A 22,234-nucleotide genomic window follows, 5' to 3' on the forward strand; every position below is an offset into this window, starting at 1 on the left:
TGCTGAGGACCTGGGAGCAGGAGTTGCTGGGACAGTGCTCTCCATGGGAGATGACAGGGCTGCAGTGGTGCAGTGCAGTGCCTGGCCTCAGGAGAGGAATGTTCATCCCTCTCCTGTCCCATCTGTTGCCAACCCATCCTGTCCTTGGCACTTACCTGCCAGGGTCCTTTCCCTCCTACTGTGCGAGCTCTTTCCTGTCTAAGCTGTTCTCCTGCTTTGGCAAGGCGTCTTTGCTCCACAGAGCCCTGTGCTTCAGACAGGCTTAGCCACTTGTCTCCAGCCTCTGCAAAGGCTCTATCTTGCTTGGAACAATGGTTGGGTGGCTCCTGCTGTTCTGCAAGGTTCTTTGGTCAGGGAGCAGTGGCAGCCTGTATGCATGGAGGCACGAGGCCTGGCCCTGGCTGCCCTGAGGCCCTGCATGTTGCTGGTAGCTCTTATAGCTGCAGTAGCTGTCACCTAGTTATAGGTAATGAAAATATATTCAGAAATTTAAAATTTTACATTTTCAGAGAATTTTATTTTTTAATCCATTTCTGGTATGCACAGAACTCAGTTGAATGGGCTAAATTGACAGTTTTATTGAAGAAAAATTAGAGAGGCATTTCTTGAGGAGTTTTTTTCTCACTGTAGGGGGAGAACTTATTTACATTTAGGGTGGCAGAGCCCTAGAACAGGCTGCCCAGGGAGGTCATGGATTCTCCCTCTTTGGATACATTCCAAAAACATCCAGATTCACTCACGTGCAACCTACTCCAGGTGACCCTTCCTTGGCAGGAGGGTTGGACTAGATGATCTCCAGAGCTCCCTTCCAATCCTAATAAGTCTGTGATTCTTTGTGACTCTGTGAAATCTCATGCTTTTAGGAGGTCCTTATGCAAGAAATCCTGGTTTTCTTTCAATTTGCTGATGCCTTGAGAGAGGTGCTGCCTGTCCACATGGCATGGGCACCCTGGTTCACACCCGCTCAGCCTAGGCCTTCACCTCTCCTGTTTCCTCTGCTCTGCCCTGGTGCCTCCCTAAGCAAACTCAGCTTTCAGGGTTTCACCCCTGTGCTGGCCAGGTACTTGCTCAGGAACAGAAGCACCCCACCTTCATTTTCTACTTATGAGTTGGTCTCTCTCTGGCTGTGCTCAAGATAGACATGTTTTTCTCCTCCAGCACATAAACCCCAAGTTAATTTACCTGGTGTGTGCTACAAGCTCCCCATGTGCAACAGTTCCACTAGAAGAAGTTGTTTATTCTCCTTGACTGAGGTCTGGCCAGGCTTAGAGCCCGGTCTCTTACTCAGGTGGGGTTTTAGGAAGACACATACAAAGGGAAAGCCCTGACTTCTCCAGCGACCCAGCACAAGCAGCTGCTCACACACAGACTCACACAAGGCTTCAGCAAGACAGGCAGTGAGAGGGATCAGGCCTACCCTACCAGGAGCGTATTCCCACTGGCTGAGGTACTCCAGGGCTTCAGCCTTCCTGACATGCCTACAATGTGTCCCCCACGACATGGTCATTCAGGGAAGGGTCCCCAGCATTTTCAAAATGGAGGTTGCTGATCCTTTGCTGCTGACAGATCCCCTTGTTTCTGGGCAAACTGCACCTTTCTGTAGCTGACAACTGAACAACTTGTCACTTCCCACCACCAAACGCAACCACACTGCAAACTTTGCAAGAACACCTATTTATTTATTCCTAATACTTGTTTTGGTGCAGCTGGACGTGGCACAGCAGGGATTCTGGCAGAGCTTGCTTCTGACTGTTTTGGGATAGGCTACGTTTGTATCATAGTTTGTCAGATCAGAAACAAGGTCAAAGTTTGCAGAGCTTAACACACCCTTCAAGTACATACAAGCCCAATGATAAGCCACAGTTCGGTAGGTAATATAAGCCACAATTGGGCAATTAGGGCTCTTGGTATGTTTTCTTTAGAGGTGTGCACGATTTCTGCCAGATAGCACAAGTATTTAATTTCCTGCAATCAAACAGGAGGGTCCTAACAGCAGAGGTGAAAATCCAGCCTCTTGCTCTGAAAGCTGTGTGTGGGATTAGCACAAAACTCTAGTCTCTGCTGAGCAAGGGGCAGCTGGCTCAGTCACTTCACACAGGAGCAGCAACCACTTGAGGAACCAAACTGCTGCTACTGCATCTCCACACAGGCAAGTGCAAGGCAATTGGTGGCAATTAAACAGAGCTGAAGCTTTACAACGTTGGCTGCCTTATGAAAATATGTTGCCTTTTCACACTTACTTGCAAAATATACGTTTGTGCTAACAAAATTCTAATAATACCAGTCTTTCTCACCTCTTCCTTTAGAGAGCTAAACATGTCCCTGCAATTCACAGAAAAAGCATCAATGTTGGGAAGTCAGGGTGCAAATCACAGCGTCTTTAGTATTCAGTGGTACATTAATGGAGGACTTGGAATGCTGGGTTTATGGCTCCACTGTGCAATCTCAAAGGTGTTTTCCAACCTCAGTGATACTTTATGGGTGATCCAGACTCCTGTCAGATACAGGACTTATGCCTCAGTTCATGCAACTTGAAATTGCTAAACAAGGAACTGAATATCCATGGGAAACTATTTGCGAGAGAAAGAGCAATTGTAACTTTGCTACGTACAAGTACTAGTACGATCTGGACAAAGGGATTCTGCGCAAGTAACAGTCCAAACGTTATCTGTCTAGCAGAAGAAAACTCACTTCTAACTTTCCCCTTCCTTTCCTCAGAAGACAACTAAGAAGTGGAGGCAGACCACAGGAAAGCTCTGTGCTTCTCCACAAGTTTTCTAAAATCTGAGGAGGTGTGTAGCACACACAGGATTTGCTGATAGTGAGTGTTTAACAGATGTTACAGTCTTCTTCGTAATTTAGAAATTAGATGCATTTCTTACCTGGCTTGTTTGAGGCTGCAGGAGGTGAAGGGCCTCAGATCCAAGATTTAAAAGGAAGGAACAGGAAAGCAGAGGAGAGGTAGCTGCCAGCTGCCACCCCATCACCACACATGGTCAATACTGACAAGCCTGTGTCAGTATTGTTGAAATGAGCACCTTTTGGAAAAGATGGAAAAGCTTGCATGTCTTTGGACATGAGACACATTGTACAATTTTAGTAACAAAGAAAGATGGCCTGAAGCCTTGAGGGGCAAAAGGTAGGAAATTAATAGCAGGTTTTTCTATTAAGAACACAAAGTTAAAGTATAACATAAAGGAATATAAATTCCCATTAAGAAAACTCCACCCACTGTGCATGCTATAGGAAATACAAGACTGGAGTATTTCTGTCCCAATTTTATTTATTTACTATTTCTTTTTACAATGCCTGCTTCAATAAAAGATTGAAACAGTCAAATTAAACCAGACATTATATGCTCATAACATTTACAATATTTACATAATATACATTTTTCTTTTTTGCTCAGAGGTTAATTATAACAACTTGGGACAGTGAAAAAGTGAAAAGATTCACTGGTGTAAAAAGTTAAACTTTCCTGTTTATGATGTTGCAATGCTTGAACTAACAGAACTGGCAAGTGGGGTAAATGCTCTTGGTTGTGACCAAGCGTAGTTATCACTTCACAGTGACAGGTCCTGCTCAGCTTTATTTACACCAAGCCTAAGCCAGCAGGAAGCTATTACTCTATCTAGAAAATTGATGAGTGAGTTTACAGTTCATCCCTTCTTCATTTTAACATTGAAAAGCAGAATCGCAGTGTTGAATTTTGTATTGTGCACATAGATAGCAATTAATTCCAAATGCTCTGTTGTATTAAATACTAAAATATATTTTAACTTCCTTATTATACATGCTATAAAATTACACTAAAAATTTCAAGTTTCTGAAGTAACAATTATCCTTCTATATATATATATATATATTCTCTATATAATTTTTAAATATTTAGATTTTTTTTTTTAATACCCAGGATAAAGATATGCTAGCTCCAGTATGGCTGCATTTTTATTGTAACATCTACCAAAGTCCCATACATAACCAAAGCCTCATCTAAAAGCTAGTTTTGCAGGTATTCTACTTTGGTCACCACCTCATTTTCCCTTCCCTTTTTTTTAAAGCACATTCCCAAAGGTAGCTGTGCTACCTTTTAACTTCAAGTTATGCCCTACCTGGAGTAAGGGCTGAATTTCAGTCCCCTCCAATTAACAAGCCAAGTCACACAGCCACTTATGGCCAAGCAGCAGGTGGCATTTTTCACCTCTTGGAGTGTGCCTTCAATACAGCACTGCAATCTCCAGGTCAGACAACTTAATTCTGTCAAATACCTGACATCAACAGGAATTGCTTTAGACCTGGATTTTGTTCAACATACAGGGATGCTTTTCCACACACAAGCTGTACACATGGTACCATGGCCTAAGTGCAAAACGGAGTGAACAATGGTCTCAGCTACACGGTTCAACAAAAAGCGGTTTGAATTTTACAGATATGGCTTATGACCCACCCAAGTGATTTTTTCCATGGTTGTATCCTCAAGTAGCACCAACCTTTTAAAATTTTAATCTTTAATATATATACATACATCTTTTAATAATTTATATACACACACACATAGATGTGGCCTCAGTACGTTCACCGCAGGAGAAACTTATTTACAGTGAGTTGGAAAAATGAAATCGTATCAAGTTACAGTATATGAAAACAAAATTGGCATTTGTGCTTTCTCTTTGTACAGGAGTAATTTTCACCATTTCAAAAAGGGTTTATATTTTTATTTGCATCAAGACATGTCACATGATGAAAAAAGTTATAAAACAACTAGGACTGAGAATTATAGAGCATTAATTCTCCTCATATACCCCCTTAAGTCAACAGAATAGCTGCTTTCTATAAAAATTCTCCATTCAAACAGCTCTGTGGTTACCCAAGCTTGCTTGAGGATCTTCTTAATAAATAATAACAAACAGCAGAAAAACCATGCATCCTGTCTTGCACTGTGCACATTCAGGAGCTAACAGTTTCTGCCTTCACTGAGAAACATGCTTATACACAGCACTTAAACTTCACTTTTTACTCAGGACCTCAAAGTGCTTTTAAAAAGAAGGAAATACCCCCGATTCTACACAGCAGTTAAGAGGCACAAGGAATAAGGCTTGAACTACCGTCTTCAGACACTGACCAGGCTGTGGAAACCAAGGACTTAAACTCCAGATTCTCCCTGATCCATTTACTGGGTAGGAGAATTCTATTTTCTCAGGTAATCTCTACTCCTGGATGTACACACTTGTTTATAATCTGTAACCTTAACTAGAAAAAATAGCAGCTCCACAGCCCAACCCACCCACCTATATTTCGATGAACGTACTTTTCTCTTGAAAGCATGAAATGGTTTCATAAGAAAGCTATTAAATTAAAAACAGAGCTAGGCTTAACCTTCATAACCGTTTAGAAAAAACAAGTAGTCCAATACAGCAGGCTGTAAGTACTACTTTGACCAGGCTAACAAGTGTTTTCTGGCCATTAATAATTTCAGCACCAGCTACTGCCTGCCTCATGTGTTCACACTTCCAGAACCATTGGAGACCAAAAAGGTATACAGTTTAAAATAACTCATTAAAAACTTAAAGTGAATTTCATTATTGTTTTTCTTAAATACAAAGACTGTCAGGCTGGGTGCTGGAGGAAGACTGCTCCCATCCACCTCAGGAACTAAAATATGCAGCATGTGTACTGTTACACTGTAAGCATTTGAATTATTCTAGGAGTAAGAGATCTTTAGTGTCCTAGTAAGAAGTCATAGTATTCACATTCATTTCAGGAAACATTCACCTTTTCCAGACCACGAACTACTCTTCCTATAGCTATTATTTATGTGCACATTTGCAACGCTTTTCCACAGGCTTCTCGTAAATGGAGTTTTCTTCTAGTCCTCTGTTTTGACAAACTACCCTCTCAGAGACGGCTGAAGGATCCCTTTTTCAACGAGGTGAGATTTCAGGGTTTTATATACACTTAACTGTTGCTCAGGCTGAAGTATCAACAGCTGTTTCAGTAATTTGCTGGGATTTGGACCCCTGTCAATGAAAAAAAAAATAAATTTTTTCTTTTTTTGTGACTGCAGCTCTAAAGAATCTTTTTAGACAGCTTTCCATTTTTCTCTTGCTGCACAAACAATGCCTTCCGTTTTTGGAGGACACTGAGTTATGGATTTCTCCCAGTCTACCTCCTCAGGATGCAGTGGCCAGCATTACTGGGAAAGCATACTCGTAGCTCAATGCGAACAGAAACTAAAAGCATTTCTATTTGCTGTCAAATGGGGATACTGAGAAGACTTGTGACAAGACTCACTGATTCATCCTTAATCACTGTAATCAAAGTTTTTCATCAACAGATCTTTTTTCATTTAGTGTCTGTTGCCAGCCAGATAAGCTGTGTACTACTGAACTAAATGGGACCTTGGCCAAGCCAGTAAAGAAAACTGCAAATTAAAGCAAGTTTTTCTAAATATCAGTCTCATTTTTAGCTAGCCACCTAGTTACAATCTACTAAGATGAACCAAATATAAGGCGAAGAATCTGTTGCTGATATGCATTTACATGTTACCATACGCACTTAGAAAACTAAGGGCTTGTATCAGTTTGGCTCCTTGACCCACCCTTGCCCCAGAAACTAAAATGACTACTGCAAGGGAATTGTGATTCCCATGATTTCTTCTTGAAAGCTGGTGTGGTTCAGGAAAGATGAGCAGGATTTTTAAGAAGCTGTCTCCTTTCTTTAACCATTGCATTTTCATCTTAAATATCTCAAGCCAAGGAGCTGAGAAATACTAAAACTTACAGGAAGAACTTGCAACCTACAGGCTATTCAAGAACCACACAGGAAAAGCAGATGCTGCACAACCCTCCTGCCTGAAACCCCATCCTATACCTTCCTGTAATCAGTAAATTCTAAAAAAACTGCTAGTAGGCTGCTACACAAAACTTTGTAGTATTTTGGGTACACGGGTTACCTTTCACAGCAGTCACGGAAACATTAGGGCATAGCTCAAACCTGACACAAATCCTAGACAGTGACATATGTTTTCTTAATAGTTCTGTATTTGAAATCATTGCATAAATCGTATTTAGAAACCCGCAATCTCTGCTATGCTAACATGACTCCTACACATGCTTAAGAAGTTAACACTGTAAAAAGCCCATACCTTATGAAACTGGTGATATAGACATGAACAAAAGTGGCCATCAAGTACTGGCAATCAAAGCGATCCATTATCCCTCCATGCCCAGGGATTGTGTCTGCAAAATCCTTTTGGGTGTGAAGGACGGGAGGGGAGAAAAAAAAAAAGAAAAAAAAAATGGTCAGTGGTTCCGATGAAACACTCTAATTGGAAGCAGCACATTAAGGCTGCAAGTAAGCTATGTTTTCCCTGCACTGAGCCAAAAGTTAGCAAGAGGCTCCTTTGCTAAAGGAGTTTTCAACTGCAAAGGGGAATCAAGGGGTGAGAAGAAAAAGAAGAGATGAAGCAACTTGTCCACAGTATCGCACAAGAGGACAGCAGTAGGTCAGGTGCAGGTGTGGCAGTACCGAGAACACTTGCGTGCCTATATATACTTCATTTTGTGGCAAGCCTCTTAAGCTAATGGCTGTTGTTTCTTGCCTCTTCAGAATCTAATTCTCCTCTTTAATACCTTTATTGCTTTATCCTCTACTGGTAGGTGTTGCTGAAGCACTTGTTACCAGGTAATGCATATTTGCTGCAAGAGAAGCAGTAACTTGAGGACTCTCCAGTCCTGCCCAGTCACCTGCCCTTTTTCTCACTGGGTTCTTGGTAACCATACTTAAAAACTGTAATGCAATATAAATATATCTAACAGAATCAAAAAACCCTGTTGTGAAAAAATCATTGCTACCTAAAAAAAATATATATTCCTGGTACAAACAAAGCTCGATACATTATTTTTGTGTTACCTGATACTGTCTGTAGACCAGCTTTATCAATCAAAATACCCTCATACATCCTTTTAATCATCCACACTCACTTGGAGTGAAAACCCTGACCCTAGTCATGTGGGGCAACTGCCAGCAAGTTAAACGCATCCTGTGTTGGTGCCACACCAGCTCTCCAGTGCCGGGCAGGGATGAAGCATCCAACCTCACCTACACACTGCCTTCAGTAGAAATTCCACAATAACCGTGACTTCCCGACAGTCCTCTGGTCATCCTCCTGAGGCCCACAGGTTTTAAAAGAATCTACCATTTAACGTTCTGCTTTTGAGAATACGTGATGCTTTCCAGAAGCATTAATTGTCCCCCCAAATCCCTTCTTTACACACAGTCTTCTGCTCCCTGGACATACAAGTACGACAGCGCACAAGGCTGTGGCTTGCAAAGTGCCAGGCAAGCTGCTCAGACCAGTGTAAGAAAGAGGGGTAAGTAAAAGCACATGTACAGGAGTTCAGCACAAACAGAGGGGTTTACACACTTCTGTGCAAAGCACATGCCAGTTTGGCGGGCATATGGAACAACAAGAACAACGACAAGCAACAGGGTAAGAATTACAGCAGTCCTACCAAGACATAAAGGAGGCTGGGAGAAAATTTGGGGCTGCCCTCTTCCCATACTCCTGCTGCCACTTAATACCAGCCAGGGACAACACTGCCACAAGCGACACCTTGCAATAAACAGAGGTTAGCACATCACATAATTTGCCAATACACACACTTGTTACAAGGCAGCGCCGTATTGGCAAAGGCAGCCAAACATCTCATGCTTTGGTGAACCTGACACACCAGCATCTGCATAACACAAATACCATTGCTAAAACACAGCCAGCCACATTCTGAAGGGTAAACCACTGTCAGCACTTCTTAAGCATCTACAGGTTGCCTTTCATGTCAAGTATAATATCTCACATCTTGCTTGTCTAAACCACTTCTTCAATGTGACTTGGAAGAGTAATTATCAACCAAACTATGAAACCACATTATTCTTAGATTTCCAGCGGTAAAGTCACATGCTGATCATGCGAAGTTTAAAGAATAACACACACACATATATATCTCTCTGATAAAACTAAGTCCTGCTTCTGATGCTAAAAAACAGTTCAAACATAATTACAACTTAGTAGAAACACTAAGTACTACAATGAATTATCTAAAAAAACCCCAAACCCTACCCCACCAATTTATCTAATTTGAAGAGAAAGCCAAACCAAAACCATCTTACAGGATTCATTACACACCTTGATTTTGAAAGCTCTTTTAAATCCACTGGCAAAGAATCCTCCAAATGGCCCAATTAACGAGGCAAATGTTGACAGTGCAAAGCTGTGCATCTGAAACGGGTACATATTCACCGTTTCCTGCAAGAAAAATAATTAACAATGTATTTCAGTTTGATTGTAGGCATTTCAATCTTACACATTTTAAAGGGTTGGTGAGTTCATTACATGGAACTATTGCTGGTAGTTCTTTTAAGTTCTAAGCATGGAAGTAATGGCACTAACACACACAATGCTATGGTGATGAAGAGAGTAAAAGTCTGCTCCTAATGCAGTGACACACTAGGTGAAAAGAGAATGAAGTTCTGCAAGTTTATTTAAGCTTGCCACTAATTTGGGCCTTAACAAGCCTAAGCCCACTTTCAACAAAAATTCAGAGGTTTCTCTTCAAAAATAAGGTTTGTCTGCAAAATTCTTGAGCGTCATCCACTTCTAGCATAAAGAGAACACAGGCAGGTTCCCTTGGGTGACTCCAGCAGTACATTTGAATTGCTCTTGGGTGACCACCTCCCCTGTAGGAGCAATGCAAAGGGTCACGGTATCAATTCAGATCTTATCCTTCAAGTCTTACCTGCATTCAGATACCCTTCTAAAATGGTTTAGGAAACCTGATTAAGCTGGGAAGTATGATTTCAATTTTAGCCAAAGCCTTTTTTTTTCCTTACCCATCCCAACACAGCCTGAAGCAATGGTGGCACAGAGTACTTCTTCATTTGAAACAACTCTGAAGGTTCACACTCCGTCACAAATCTGTTGGTTTCACTGTTGTATTCCACGGGACAGACAAAGTACTGATGTTGAGCCAAAAAATAGGAAAACTGAAAAGCAAAACAAGGTCTCCTGAATTAGGAATTTGTTGTTACATTCAAAAATCATATTTTAATGAATGGGTTTGTCACCACAAGCTCAGGGTAATAAAAATCTTTCTAAGGAGACCTAGAATGAAGTCAACTCAGTCTGTTTAAACTGGAGAATGCCTCAACAAGGCAGATGTTCAATGCGCTTAGTGATGATTTCCCAAATTGTTTTCCTTTTCACATCTCTCAGATTCATATGTACTGGATGTTTCTGCATTATAAAATCCCAAATACTCCTATTTTTTTGCAGTTCACTTCTCCATTAAAACTTGAACTATCTCTTCTACTAAGTTTGGCTGTTATTGCTGACTTTAGTGATAAATTACTTATCACAAGAGTTACTTATGCTGTTATTATCTTCTATGCATATCATCAGTGTAAGCTCCTTTCCAGGATAAATGCCTTTATAAAGTATGTAATACAAAAGTAATACTTTGCAAAGTATTAATAGTATTATTTATAATAAACTTCAATTTCAAATTAGGGATGTAATTCACAGATAAAACTATTCCAGATATAGTAACAGTAGTGGCAGAAAATGGTCAATATAACCTGTTTCGAAGAGGTGCAAGCCTTGCCTACCCTTTCCGGCTAGTTACGAATTGGCAGAATTCCCTAGCCAAAAACCCCCTAACTCTAAGGCTTTCAACAGTTGGAGATGACCAAATTTATCAGTAATTTTGCTTCAAGTAAAAAAATATGAAGACTGAACCTATACAAGGAAATTCCCATGCCCAGAAATCTTCAAGGCCAGGTTGGATGGAAGTGGAAGGTGCCCCTGCCCATGGCAGGAGGGTTGGAACAAGATGATCTCTAAGGTCCCTTCCAACCACAACCATTCTATGGTTCTATGAATGTCCTGTGGTTACTCACAATAAATCCAAATAGAACAGTGGAAAAGAAGCCTCCAATGAACCCTTCCCAGGTCTTCTTGGGAGACAGCTAGGCACAAAAGTGATAGAATTAGTCCATCAGTTGCATCACTGAACACTTTTTTACTCTATTTCTTGACCTTGTTTGTGAAAATTATGCTCCTACTTGGTTTTTCAAAGGTATGTGGGAAGTAACTGCATGTCAGCAGCTGCAGTTGCTGACTGTAATAAACAGAGGAGTATGGCTAGGACCTGTCCCAGGCAAGGAGGGAAAGAGCCACAGTTTGGTGCCTCTGGGCAGCTTGTGGGAAGGGAGAGCTCCCATCCCATGTGTTGCTGCCTCTGGAGGCAGCCTCTGGCTGCACCTAACCCAGACGAAGCAGCTGAGCTCCTTTCAAGCAGAAGACTGGGAAACCTGCAGGAGCACATCTTGGCTCTGTGGAGACCTCTGCAAGCAAGTGCCCATTTAGATCGTGCCAGAAGCCTGACACAACTACTGCTGGGGACACTCCTCAGGACACACCAGCTTCCTGCGCACAGCTTGGCTAATCAGTGTGGAAAATAACTAGAGAGACCAGTGTAGCAAGCTATTTTCTTCACCAAATGCTATCACATTTTCAATTTAGGAGCAGTTTAATATCAGAACCAACTAAATACCCAAGACTTAAAATACCCAAAACTTAACACAGCAAACATCATCAAAATAATAATTCATAGCTTTCTATGGAGTCTTGCATATTCTACCAGAATAGGAAGATTCATGCTTGAGCCCTTCTCAGTGCTACATCAATGAGACCAAACAAGGAACGGGTATATATGCCCTAGTGGCTTATTTCAGATGACAGTTTCTGTACAGTAAGCATGCAGTTAAACCTGCATATGAAATCCAAAAAGAATGTGATTATAAATGATGTTGCAATAGACTAGAACTGTACTACCTGTAATGCCAGTATTACATTCACATTAATCCCAATTTCCATTCACAAATTTTCAGGAGGAGGGTAGTCAATTTGGGCTTTTTTAGTAAAGATGTGCATCATGCAGCTCAGTATCAAGTATTAATACGTTTTTGAACAAATAACAAAATTGCTATAAATCGTAAAAACTTAGAAGTGCCTAAGTACTTACCTTAATTAATGGAGTTCTGCCAAAGAAGAACCCAAAAATGTAAGCAGTAATATCATTGCAGATAACACTTGAAATTGGAACCAGAAACCTAGAGAAAGACATTAAATGTTTTATGGAGAGAAAGAAAAGCTGGCTGAACCTAAACACAGAACAGAAATTCAAACAGTAGCATTTCCTTCTGGAAAATTTTTCTGTTGTATTTAGAAGGAATTATGTTTCATAATGTGTTTGCCTTGTTCCCCCATGAGCAGCATATTTAGTTATACTGATTTTAGTCTTCAGCCAAACAAGATCATTACAGATCCATGTTAGGTCAAGTTAAAATATTATTTTGGTGCATGAGTTAAAACAAGAACAGGCTGGCTTTTTCCTACCAGGCTTGAAGACTGGTAACATGGTTAGGAAGAAATCAATGGATATAAACATGTTACTGTTTTTGAAAACAGCAAAACAAGCAAATTTCTTAAAAAGTTTAATGATAGCTAAATATATATAAAAAAAATTTTTCCTCCCCCCCCAACAGTTTGGAGCAGCCTGTGTTAGCTTTTTAAGTGTTCTTTGCATGCAGATTGCATTTGTATTTGTGATTCAAGCCCATTAAGCTTTCTTTTCCCCCTTTCCAAAGTAGGAATGTATTAATAAGCTAAAAGTCATATTTTGTGACCATCTGCCAAACCACCTAGCAAGAGTAGCAATAAGAAATACTAGGCTAGCAAGGCAAATATATTCAGTTTTTGACACATGAACATGATTCCTATGAAAAGAATTTCTATATACAAACTTTGTCAAAGGCTTTGGGCTTTCTTTCTAACTATATAACCCTGTCTGCAATAATCTCTCCACATGTACATATATCAGGAAAACAAAAAGGGGAACATACAGCATTATGTCCTCAGAAGAACACAAACCATCCTTCATGTGCTTCTTCCTTGTTTCCCAACTTGAAATTTACCCTGTCCCTGAAGAAGTGCAGGGAAACATACTGTCTCTTCGAGGAGTTGTTTTAAGTAATCAAGTTTAACTGCACTGCCAGAATTTAATGTATCACTGGAACTGGGGCACTAAGATGACCCAGCAATAACCGAGATTAAAACTTTCAAAATATTTTAAGTACTCTGCATTTATTTGAACAGGGAAGGCTGCAGGGAAGATGGCCAGATTGGGGCTTTCAAATTGAATGGTCCATCTTCAATAGCTTTGAGCAACCTGAAGCTCCCAAGTAATTGAAAAAGAATTGCTGGATATTCATCCATTCAGCAAAATGCTACAGAAACTATTTGACCAAGCATGCAATCAACACTATTCCTTGCAAGTAAATGAAGCAGTTGTTCAGCATGATCCTACTCAAGTCTGTCAATCTAAAGAGGTTTCTGCTTTCTCTTCTCTATCCTTTACCTCATTGCTCCCAATTCCTCCAACTCCCCTTCCAACTAGACATTACTGCTCCTTTAATTTGTACTGCTTTAACTGTTCTCTTGATTATTCCCTAACCAGATCTATGTAAAAGAACCAACCTTTCAATGCAATAGCGTTACAAATCAGTTTATTACTGTCCCCTTACCAGATCATGCCTTCAAAGAGATTTTGGATGACAAGATGAGATTGAGTTACAGTGATCAGCAAAGTGACATGAGTCCATGCGAACTGTTAACAATGCAACAACACAACAGTTAGTGAAAACACCGACCCATACACCTGGATAAATACTGGCGTGTCAGATAGAGGAGCTATTTAGGAGCTCACAGGGAAGACCAGTTCTAGTGATAATGCAAGAGATGTGTGCATACAGTATATCACAAGTTAGCTGGCTTTCTGAAGCAAGCACTGAAACTTCAGCAGGTTTCCCCATCACTTACCTCCACCCAGAATTTTTTAATGTGCGGTTTAACACCTGATTTAATAAGACATACACCTTCAGCATGAAAGCAGCAAAGAAATGTAAGCAATGTGATATTCTGTATATACATATAACAGACATGTTAGAACTGTAACGATAAAATGGCAATGAATTACTCGTGAAAGAGTCATGTTACACAGATGTGGGTATCTCTCAAAACAGAATACTCTCACGAAACATGAAAATTCTCAGGATTAGTGAAAATGAAGTGTTAGTTTTTAAGTGCACAGTCATTTAAACAGTCATTTTCCTCAGTATTACTGTACGTACTTGGTATTTAATCTGTAGCACCAGTGTGCAACAAAGTAGTTTCCAAACAGTTCACCAGTAAGGATTCTACAATAGATTTTACTTTCCAAACACTTAAAATCAAGCACTGATTGCTTTTCTATGATATACCAAATTTAAGCACTCAAAGTCTGGGCCATTTAATACTCTTAATATCCTACTTCTTTAATTTCCTTATCACATGTGTTTTCCCATGACAACCAGACCAGACTCTACTTCCAGATAAGACAACTTGAGAACGCTGAAAGGAAGGGTACAAGAAATTGCTAAAGGTTTCTGAAAGTATTACCTTTTGGCTAATTAAAGGAGCTCTGCTGCTAAATTTTTAGTATTTGTACAGTCATTTTGGAACACCGCATAAAACCAAATGGCTACTCTATGAGAATCACAGAATGATTGGAGTTGGAAGGAACCTTAAAGATCATGTAGTTCCAACTCCCCCACCATGGGTAGGGATACCTTCCACTAGACCACATTGCTTGGGGCCCCATCCAGCCTGCTTGAACACTTCCATGGGATGTGATAGATTCTCCTTGTCTGTCCAAACATTGTGTTGCCACACCATGGATACATGGCTTCCCTCTGTTTTATTGCAACTCTTAGGTAGTCACACTTTAATATTTTCTTGGTAGACATCAAGTTGTATGACTGACACCACACTTTCTCTACCTTCTTTCCAGAAGAGGAAAAAGGAAAAGATATCATGGAAAAGAAGGTAAGGACTCCCTCTCCTAGAAAAACTGCATCTCATGACAGGCGAGTTCTCCCACAAACAGGGTTACATTATTTTGAGTAAAAGATTTGTTTCCATGTTCATACAGGGCTCAATGAAGTCCCTGTCTAGAATTAGGGATCCTCAGTGGTAAAGTGCTACCTAAAGCAATGTAGAAATGGAGGGGTTAACTGCATCCTCAGAGCTTTAGGAAATCTTTAAGGTTGTGCAATGCCCTGATTGCTCAAGTTCTTTAAAGATGGGAGCTGCACTGCATTACTGTTTCACTGTGGCTTCTAGTTATTCCAATACAGAAGTGGGAATGGTGTCAATGGAGTGTTTTGAGTTTGTTTAGGGTCATTTTTTTGTTTGTTTGTTTGTTTTGAACCTGCAATGTTATAAAATTAGTTTTTGACCCATAAGATACATATAAGAAAAAGGTTCATGCTCTTGATCAGCTACTATGCTGTTTATTAGGTGGACAAATACAAGAGATGAGAATGCTGGTTTTGTCTAATAGACCAATGATCTATTGAAATAGCAGAGCAGAAGACCAGGGCAGCTGTGAAGTGTCACAGAATAAATCTTCCACACAGGGGTTAAGATCAAGCTCCCTTCACAGTACTTCAGCGGGGCTCTACAAAGCAACACTTGAGTCAGAAGAACCACTTCCCACACTGCCCTGAACTGTTTGGCTTCAGACCTGGGAGGGAGATGCATACCCTTTTCTCCAGGAATCTCTTCAGTATCAGCCTATCACTAAGGGAAACATATCATGTTGTACATGCACAAGGCCTCACCAAGGACAGCTTGTACTGACTGAAAGGCCACATCCCGTGATACAATAATAATAATCTGCAAAGTGAACAGATACCAAACATTCCAACACCACTTGATTTCATGGCATTGTCAATTTAAGCACATTTCACACCTCTCTTCCGAACTAGTTTATGAACACAGGGATATGACTGTTTCTAGTGACATTCATAAGGTGAATGACCACAGCAAAGTGGGTAATACACACCATGTAAAACTGCAGACGATAATGTTTCTTCACTAAACTCAAAACAAACATGCAGAATCCTGTAAAACAAAGCAAGTGTAGTTTGTACCATCTTATATTCAATGACACTGAACTGTGATATACCAGTAATTCTCTTCCTTTGAAGCAGTTTTTAATCCCTCTGCTGCAAGGAGTGTTTGCTTATATTCAGTTAACTGTACATATAGAATTATTCTCATATAAGATTATGATTTAGTTAACACATTTAGTTACCGTCAGTAAAGAACATTCATCTCAGTACATACAAGGTCTCATCACGGACACCATTTTTAGTGGAGGAGGTCATCACTTTTAAAAACCACTCAAAAGTCAGGTCAAAAAAATGTTTTTGAATGATCAACAGAAATTAACAAAAGGAAGAGGACCAGCTTGCCCCTTTCCCCCAAACAAGCACACAGCCACAAGCGTGAAGTACAGGTGTGGAAGAATTCAGCTGACCAAAAGAAACTTTCTGGGTGGCTAATAGAGCCCCTCTTCTCTCCTATGGTGACTTCCTGTGCCAGCAGGGGTCAGAGGCCCTAAAAAGACCCTAAACTCTGGGGATAGAGCTTTAGTAACTCCCCAATCCCAGTGTGCCAAGGGGCAAATTACACTCTGCCTCTTACTTTTGCTCATGACTAGCTTGCCTCATCTCTCCCCTCACTGGGTCATGAGGCATTAGTTAAGTTAGTTTCCTCAAGCCAAAGCCAGCTGATAAAGGTCAGGTTCTGCAAAGCTGGTTTCAAGTTTGTGATCTAAGCACTGAGTAGAATTTTTCTTTAGTTTAAAAAACCAAACAAACACTAGACAGACTGACAGTTCATCAAAGATCAGGCTTCTCAGTACACTTTATAAGTATTTCTGCCATAGCAGGCCCCTGTCCCTTAAGCCTATCTGAGTCTTCAGTTGATTTAATTTTATAATTATAATAACTGCATTGCTGAACACACTGTAGACTGTATTTACACATTCACAAAGCAATACCCCACAAGAGTGCCAGTTTGTGTCACTTCTTCCCGGAGAGGAGGCTTTTAAAAAGTCTTTCTTTGGACAGGGAGGAAATCTATCCATAAGGCAAGTATCTGAATGTCTTGCAGACAAAATTAAGACTCAGGCATTTTGACTAATCAGTTTAAAATATATTAGTAAATCCTATTACTGTAGACCTAGCAGAACACTTGCACAGTGAAGCATCAACACAGTAGAGCAATTACATATACAAGTCATCTCCACAGTCTGCCAAAATAGTGTTCATGTATTCAGGTTCTGAACCCAGTTCTTCAGTGATCACGGTCACTGTTTGCCAGCTTTTCTTCATCACTATTAGCTCAGCTTTCTCAAGATCATCTACTTGTTTAGGCTGTTTTCTTCTTCTCGGTGAACACAAAATTTGTGTTCATCTTTTCACAGAAAAAATGGAATCACAAACACGTAATTTCCTTGGACATTATGAGGAAAGAGAAGCTGAAAGTGCATAAAGATAGGGAGCAACTATATATATTTTTAAATTAAATAAGTACAGAAACAAATGCAGCACAAAATTCTTTCATTTTTGTGATTTCCTTCACTTACCTGTTAAATAGAGTGTAAAAGATATAAACCTGTGGTAACGAATGAGGAATTGTAGCTGTTCTCTCCTTTGCACAAATGTAGCAAAGTAATCAGCTACAGTCTCTCCATAAAAGAAGTAGTTCACACACAGCAAAAAGTACCTGCAATATGCAACAGTTAACAACTATTTTAATAATATATATTAAGTGCAAGTCTTAAAAACAAAACAACCCCCCCCCCCAAAATGACAAAAAACCCACAACAAAAAAGGTCACACAAAATAAAAATCAGAAGAGTAGAAATGACATGCGACAAAAACAGAATTCAAGTATAAATCCAGTTTTAAGGGTCTGTGTCTCTTCTCACAAGCCAATTTTTGTAATTTACTTCTTCTAAAGCAATGACACTAGAAAAACACATTTTTCATAATGCAGTTGGAAATGCAGTTTATATCCTAAACTATGGCACTGAATGCTCCACATGTATGCAAGTCCATTTCAAATATTCTAAAGTAGAGAACAAGTACCTGCCATTAATATTGACACAAGCAGTCCTGTGTATTCTTTTCCTGTATCCTAAAAAGGGTAGTTTGTGATTTCTGCCTTGGAAACTGGAAAAAAGATGCTTGCAAAATGAATCCTCTGGGATTTTATGACAGTGAATCTGACATGGGGCTTGAGATCTGAATACAACCATGCTCTTGCCATCTGGCCTGCAGATTGTCATCTGAAAGAGTTTCTGATGCATCTCCTGCTCCTCTCCACCATGCACTCTGCCTTTTAGTTTTTTTGGTGGAGCTGTAGTCTTACAGCATTAAATCCATCAGCTAATTAGCAAATGCAGTCAATGTTCAAACTATTAACAGGATTCTCTAATCTCATTGAAGTATCTTAGTATTTAGTATCAGTGGCAAGATGTTAGACTGAAAGGAGCTTTGTTGTTAACCAGTGTGGCAGTGCAGAAGAGCTGATTTTGAGCTCCACATAAGAAAGTGACATTGGTCAAGTGCCAAAGTAGAATAAGTGGTAAAGTGCACATTTCCTCCTCTAAAAATTTTGGCAGGACTGCAGAATCATTCATGTGTGATTGCAAAGTAAAGTTGCTTCTAGAAGTGAAGAAGCAATGTGACAAGAGACAGGGAATAACCTAGATATTTCAATTCCTTAAAAAGCCTGACACAACACAAAACCAAGGCAACATAACAGGTCATGTCTAAGAAATTATCTCCTTAAGGCCCTAAAGACTACATGTGCCCAACACCTTCCCATAACAGAGACTAATAAAAGCTTTTATTTTTCCTCCCAGAACTCAGAAGAAGAGTTGATTTCCCCATTTCTATTCAGCCCTATACAAACTGGACATTTCATAGGTGTTCAGGATTTGCCATAAAAATTAATCTCATCTTCTAGCTATCAGAAGATTCTTCCAACACTATATTTATGCAGTCCTATGATTAACTGACTGGAAAGGGTTTAAAACTTGTGTGCAATTATTTTAATTCTCTCTCTGTGTGAAGAGGAGCCTTTAAGATACATGTTCTATTAATTTCTTGTGCAAGGTTAACAGCCAAAAAAAAAAATTCAAAGCAGTTCAGGTAATACACATCAGGTGATTTTTTGACTATGCACAAGCTCAATTAAGTCTTAAAGCATAAATACATGCAAACACATATGCGTCCATATATACATATTTATAACAAGGAAGTAATAATTTATAACTGGAAGTAATAAAAGGCCAACAGACTTGTCCAAGTTCACAGGTAGAACACAACTACAGAATTCTGTATTAGAGAAAGATGTCAAGTTTTATGTCCACACATGACCCACAAAGCTATCTTTCCATCACAGTAGGATATGAAGCTAATGAAGATTTAAGTTTCACATCCTGACTTATTGATGTTCTTGCTTGCTACTCACCAGCTAAGAGATCTAAACCATGGTAAGTCATAGGAGTGGTAGACTCTGTAACCAATAGTAATGATTTCATGATAACACTTCACTTGGATGCTTAAGACCTAAGATAAGAGAAATAAAAAACTACGTAAATATGCTGCAGTTGTTTCTTACAGGCAGTGAATAGCCATGCAGCCTGCAGTAAAAAGAGACATTATTCTGAATTGAAATTCCACTCAGAAAACAGCTTCAAAGCAAATACAAGGAAAACTAAAGCTCCATTTAAAATTTAAAAACACCTCCAAACCACTATGCATGATGAGAAAAACCCCACACTGGGCTAGCTGCAAGAATATACTTGTGAAACAAGGAAAGGCTCTTGATTTTTTTTTCCATTAAAATAGTTTGACAGCAGCAGATCAGGAGTGCTGCCTGTAAAGAAGGCTCTCCCATTTCTTTTGGCTCAGTTTTATCTTTACATTTAGTTCAAGAAATATTTTCTAGGCCCAATGGAAAAAACAAGCTGTGCGACACACCTTGGGCAGCCAGGTCTTTCACTTGCAAGCACCTCTTTAGAGGCAATTAGCATTTATGATTAGAGGCAAAGCTCATCTAACCGAGGTCTGAATGTCACACCCTCTGCGGCCCTCATTTCGTTTTGCTGATCTCACTAGTTCCCTGATTTGTCTGTGCGAGTCTGGCTGTATGTCCTGTTGTGTCTTTGGGCTTCAAAGGACTCTGCCAGTTTTGTCCAATCCACATTAACCAAGCAGATCATCCTATCCAGATACATGGTATTGCCAAACAAAGGCTGTCAGTAATCCCGTGCAGGGGCAGGAGTAAGAATCTTCCCACGCTGGTGGCGCACATCAGCATGCAAGGCTTTGTGGTATTCTCTTGCCACCTGCATTCATTAATACATTTCATCTTGCTCAATGTGTGAACACAGACTGAAACAGTCTTACACCACCTCAGCCATCTAATTTTGAAGCTCCCCTCTCTTGTGCTCCTTCTTCTGCTTGGCCTGCGTTATAAAACTTTAAATGCAAGAGCAACATTAAGGGATTGCACCTGACAGTGGAAAAGGGCACTGAGGTCCAAAGGCATCTTATGCCTGTTACCTGAGCAGCAGGCAAATGTAAAACATACCTCCCAACTCTTTAGAGCAGTCTCAGGGCTTGTGTTCCAAACCTCACTGGATTACTCTTCCTACAAGCCTCTGGGCATTTTCAGTATTAACATTTGCTTTTAGCATAACTCTTATTTAAATATAAGTTATTTGACTCCAGCGAATTAAATATTTCATGAACAAAACTGGGTTTTTTCCCTCCATTCTCCTTTTTACCTAGTCTTAAATATCACCTTTATGAACAGTCATTATATCAAAAGACAGAGGTTTTGCTTTATGGTATAACAGAGGAAGAATTCTATTCCAATTCTATACTAACTTTCATTATTTTTCGTTGACAAAAACTGAATCACTTTGTATTGACAGCTTTGCCCATGACTGCAATCTCAGAGTATACCATGAATACACCAAATCACCCTGCAAACTGATTATGTCTTTTTTGTTGATAATCATCATTTGCAAATGTAACAGACCACTAAAGATTGTGAAAATAATCTCTCCAACCACCTACACTTTAAAAGGGCTTTTTTTTTGTTGTTTCTTCACACACAAAAAGAAAATCCTCCACTAATGAAACAACAGATTACTAGTTTGTCATGTCATTCATCTGAAAACAGGAAATATAAACCAGACTAATTCAGAGACTCTAATGCAGACCATAATGCTGGTGAAACAGCATTCCAGTCTCTCAAGACAATAGATTTCATGACCTTTGGAAGAAGGGGGAGGTGACTCAGGATGACTACAAGGATGTTGTGAGATTATGCAGGGAGAAAATTAGAAGGGCCAAAGCGCAACGAGCACCTAATCTGGCTACTGCCATAAAAGACAATAAAAAAATGGCCTCTATGAATACATCAGAAGCAAAGGAAGGGCTCGGCAGAATCTCAATTCTTTGTTGGATATGGGTGGGAAACATAATGACAAGGAATGAGGAAAAGGCAGAGGTGCTTAATGCCTCATTTGCCCTTTAATGGTAAGCTTAACCAGTTGTTTTCTCGGTACCCAGTCCCCTGAGCTGGAAGACAGGGATAGGGAGCAGAATAAACCACCCGTAATCCAAGGGGAAATGGTCAGCAACCTGCTAAACCACACAGACACACACACATCTATGGTGCAGGATGGGATGCACCCAAGGGTACTGAGGTGAATGTAAATGCTCACTGAGCCATTTTCCATCATTTATCAGCAGTCCTGGCTAATCAGGGAGGTCCCATCTGACTGGAGATGAGGCAACGTGATGCCCCTCTACAAGACGGACTGGAAAGAGGATCCAGGGAACTATAGGTTTGTCAGTCTGACCTTGATACCAGGGAAGGTCATGGAGCAGACCATCTTGAATGCCATCCCATGCCACATACAGGACAACCAGCAGATCAGACCCAAACAGCATGCATTTATGAAAGGAAAATTTTGCTTGGCTAACTTGATTTCCTTCCCTGACATGGTGACCTGCTTAGTTGGTGAGGGAAAGGCTGTGGATGTTGTCTACCCGGATATCAGTTAAGCCTTTGACAGCTTCTCACAGCATTCTCCTGGGGAAACTGGATGCACATGGCTTGGGTGGGCATATTCTTTGCTGGGTTAAAAACTGGCTGGATGGTCAGGCCCAGAGTTGTAAATGCAGATTCAAGAAGGTGAAG

The 22,234-nt window shown here is 40.1% G+C and overlaps 1 protein-coding gene across 1 annotated transcript in view; it reads right to left on the reverse strand.

Moving 5' to 3' along the window:
- Positions 1 to 3,265: 3,265 nt before the first annotated feature.
- The window catches only part of CDS1 (CDP-diacylglycerol synthase 1), a 33,211-nt gene continuing 14,242 nt past the window's right edge, over positions 3,266 to 22,234 (reverse strand). The window contains exons 4-13 of the mRNA XM_027884403.1: positions 19,487 to 19,584; positions 17,592 to 17,731; positions 16,002 to 16,060; positions 13,642 to 13,724; positions 12,081 to 12,168; positions 10,954 to 11,022; positions 9,889 to 10,041; positions 9,185 to 9,304; positions 7,145 to 7,248; positions 3,266 to 6,017 (exon numbers count right to left, since the gene is read on the reverse strand). Coding sequence (XP_027740204.1) covers positions 5,888 to 6,017; positions 7,145 to 7,248; positions 9,185 to 9,304; positions 9,889 to 10,041; positions 10,954 to 11,022; positions 12,081 to 12,168; positions 13,642 to 13,724; positions 16,002 to 16,060; positions 17,592 to 17,731; positions 19,487 to 19,584 — 1,044 coding nt within the window. The 3' untranslated portion in view covers positions 3,266 to 5,887. The remainder of the gene's footprint in view (positions 6,018 to 7,144; positions 7,249 to 9,184; positions 9,305 to 9,888; positions 10,042 to 10,953; positions 11,023 to 12,080; positions 12,169 to 13,641; positions 13,725 to 16,001; positions 16,061 to 17,591; positions 17,732 to 19,486; positions 19,585 to 22,234) is intronic.

The sequence above is a fragment of the Empidonax traillii genome, unplaced genomic scaffold (genome assembly GCF_003031625.1).
Source record: "Empidonax traillii isolate 1590-97213 ecotype Southwest subspecies unplaced genomic scaffold, ASM303162v1 scaffold144:size1428860, whole genome shotgun sequence".
Taxonomy (NCBI): Eukaryota; Metazoa; Chordata; class Aves; order Passeriformes; family Tyrannidae; genus Empidonax; species Empidonax traillii.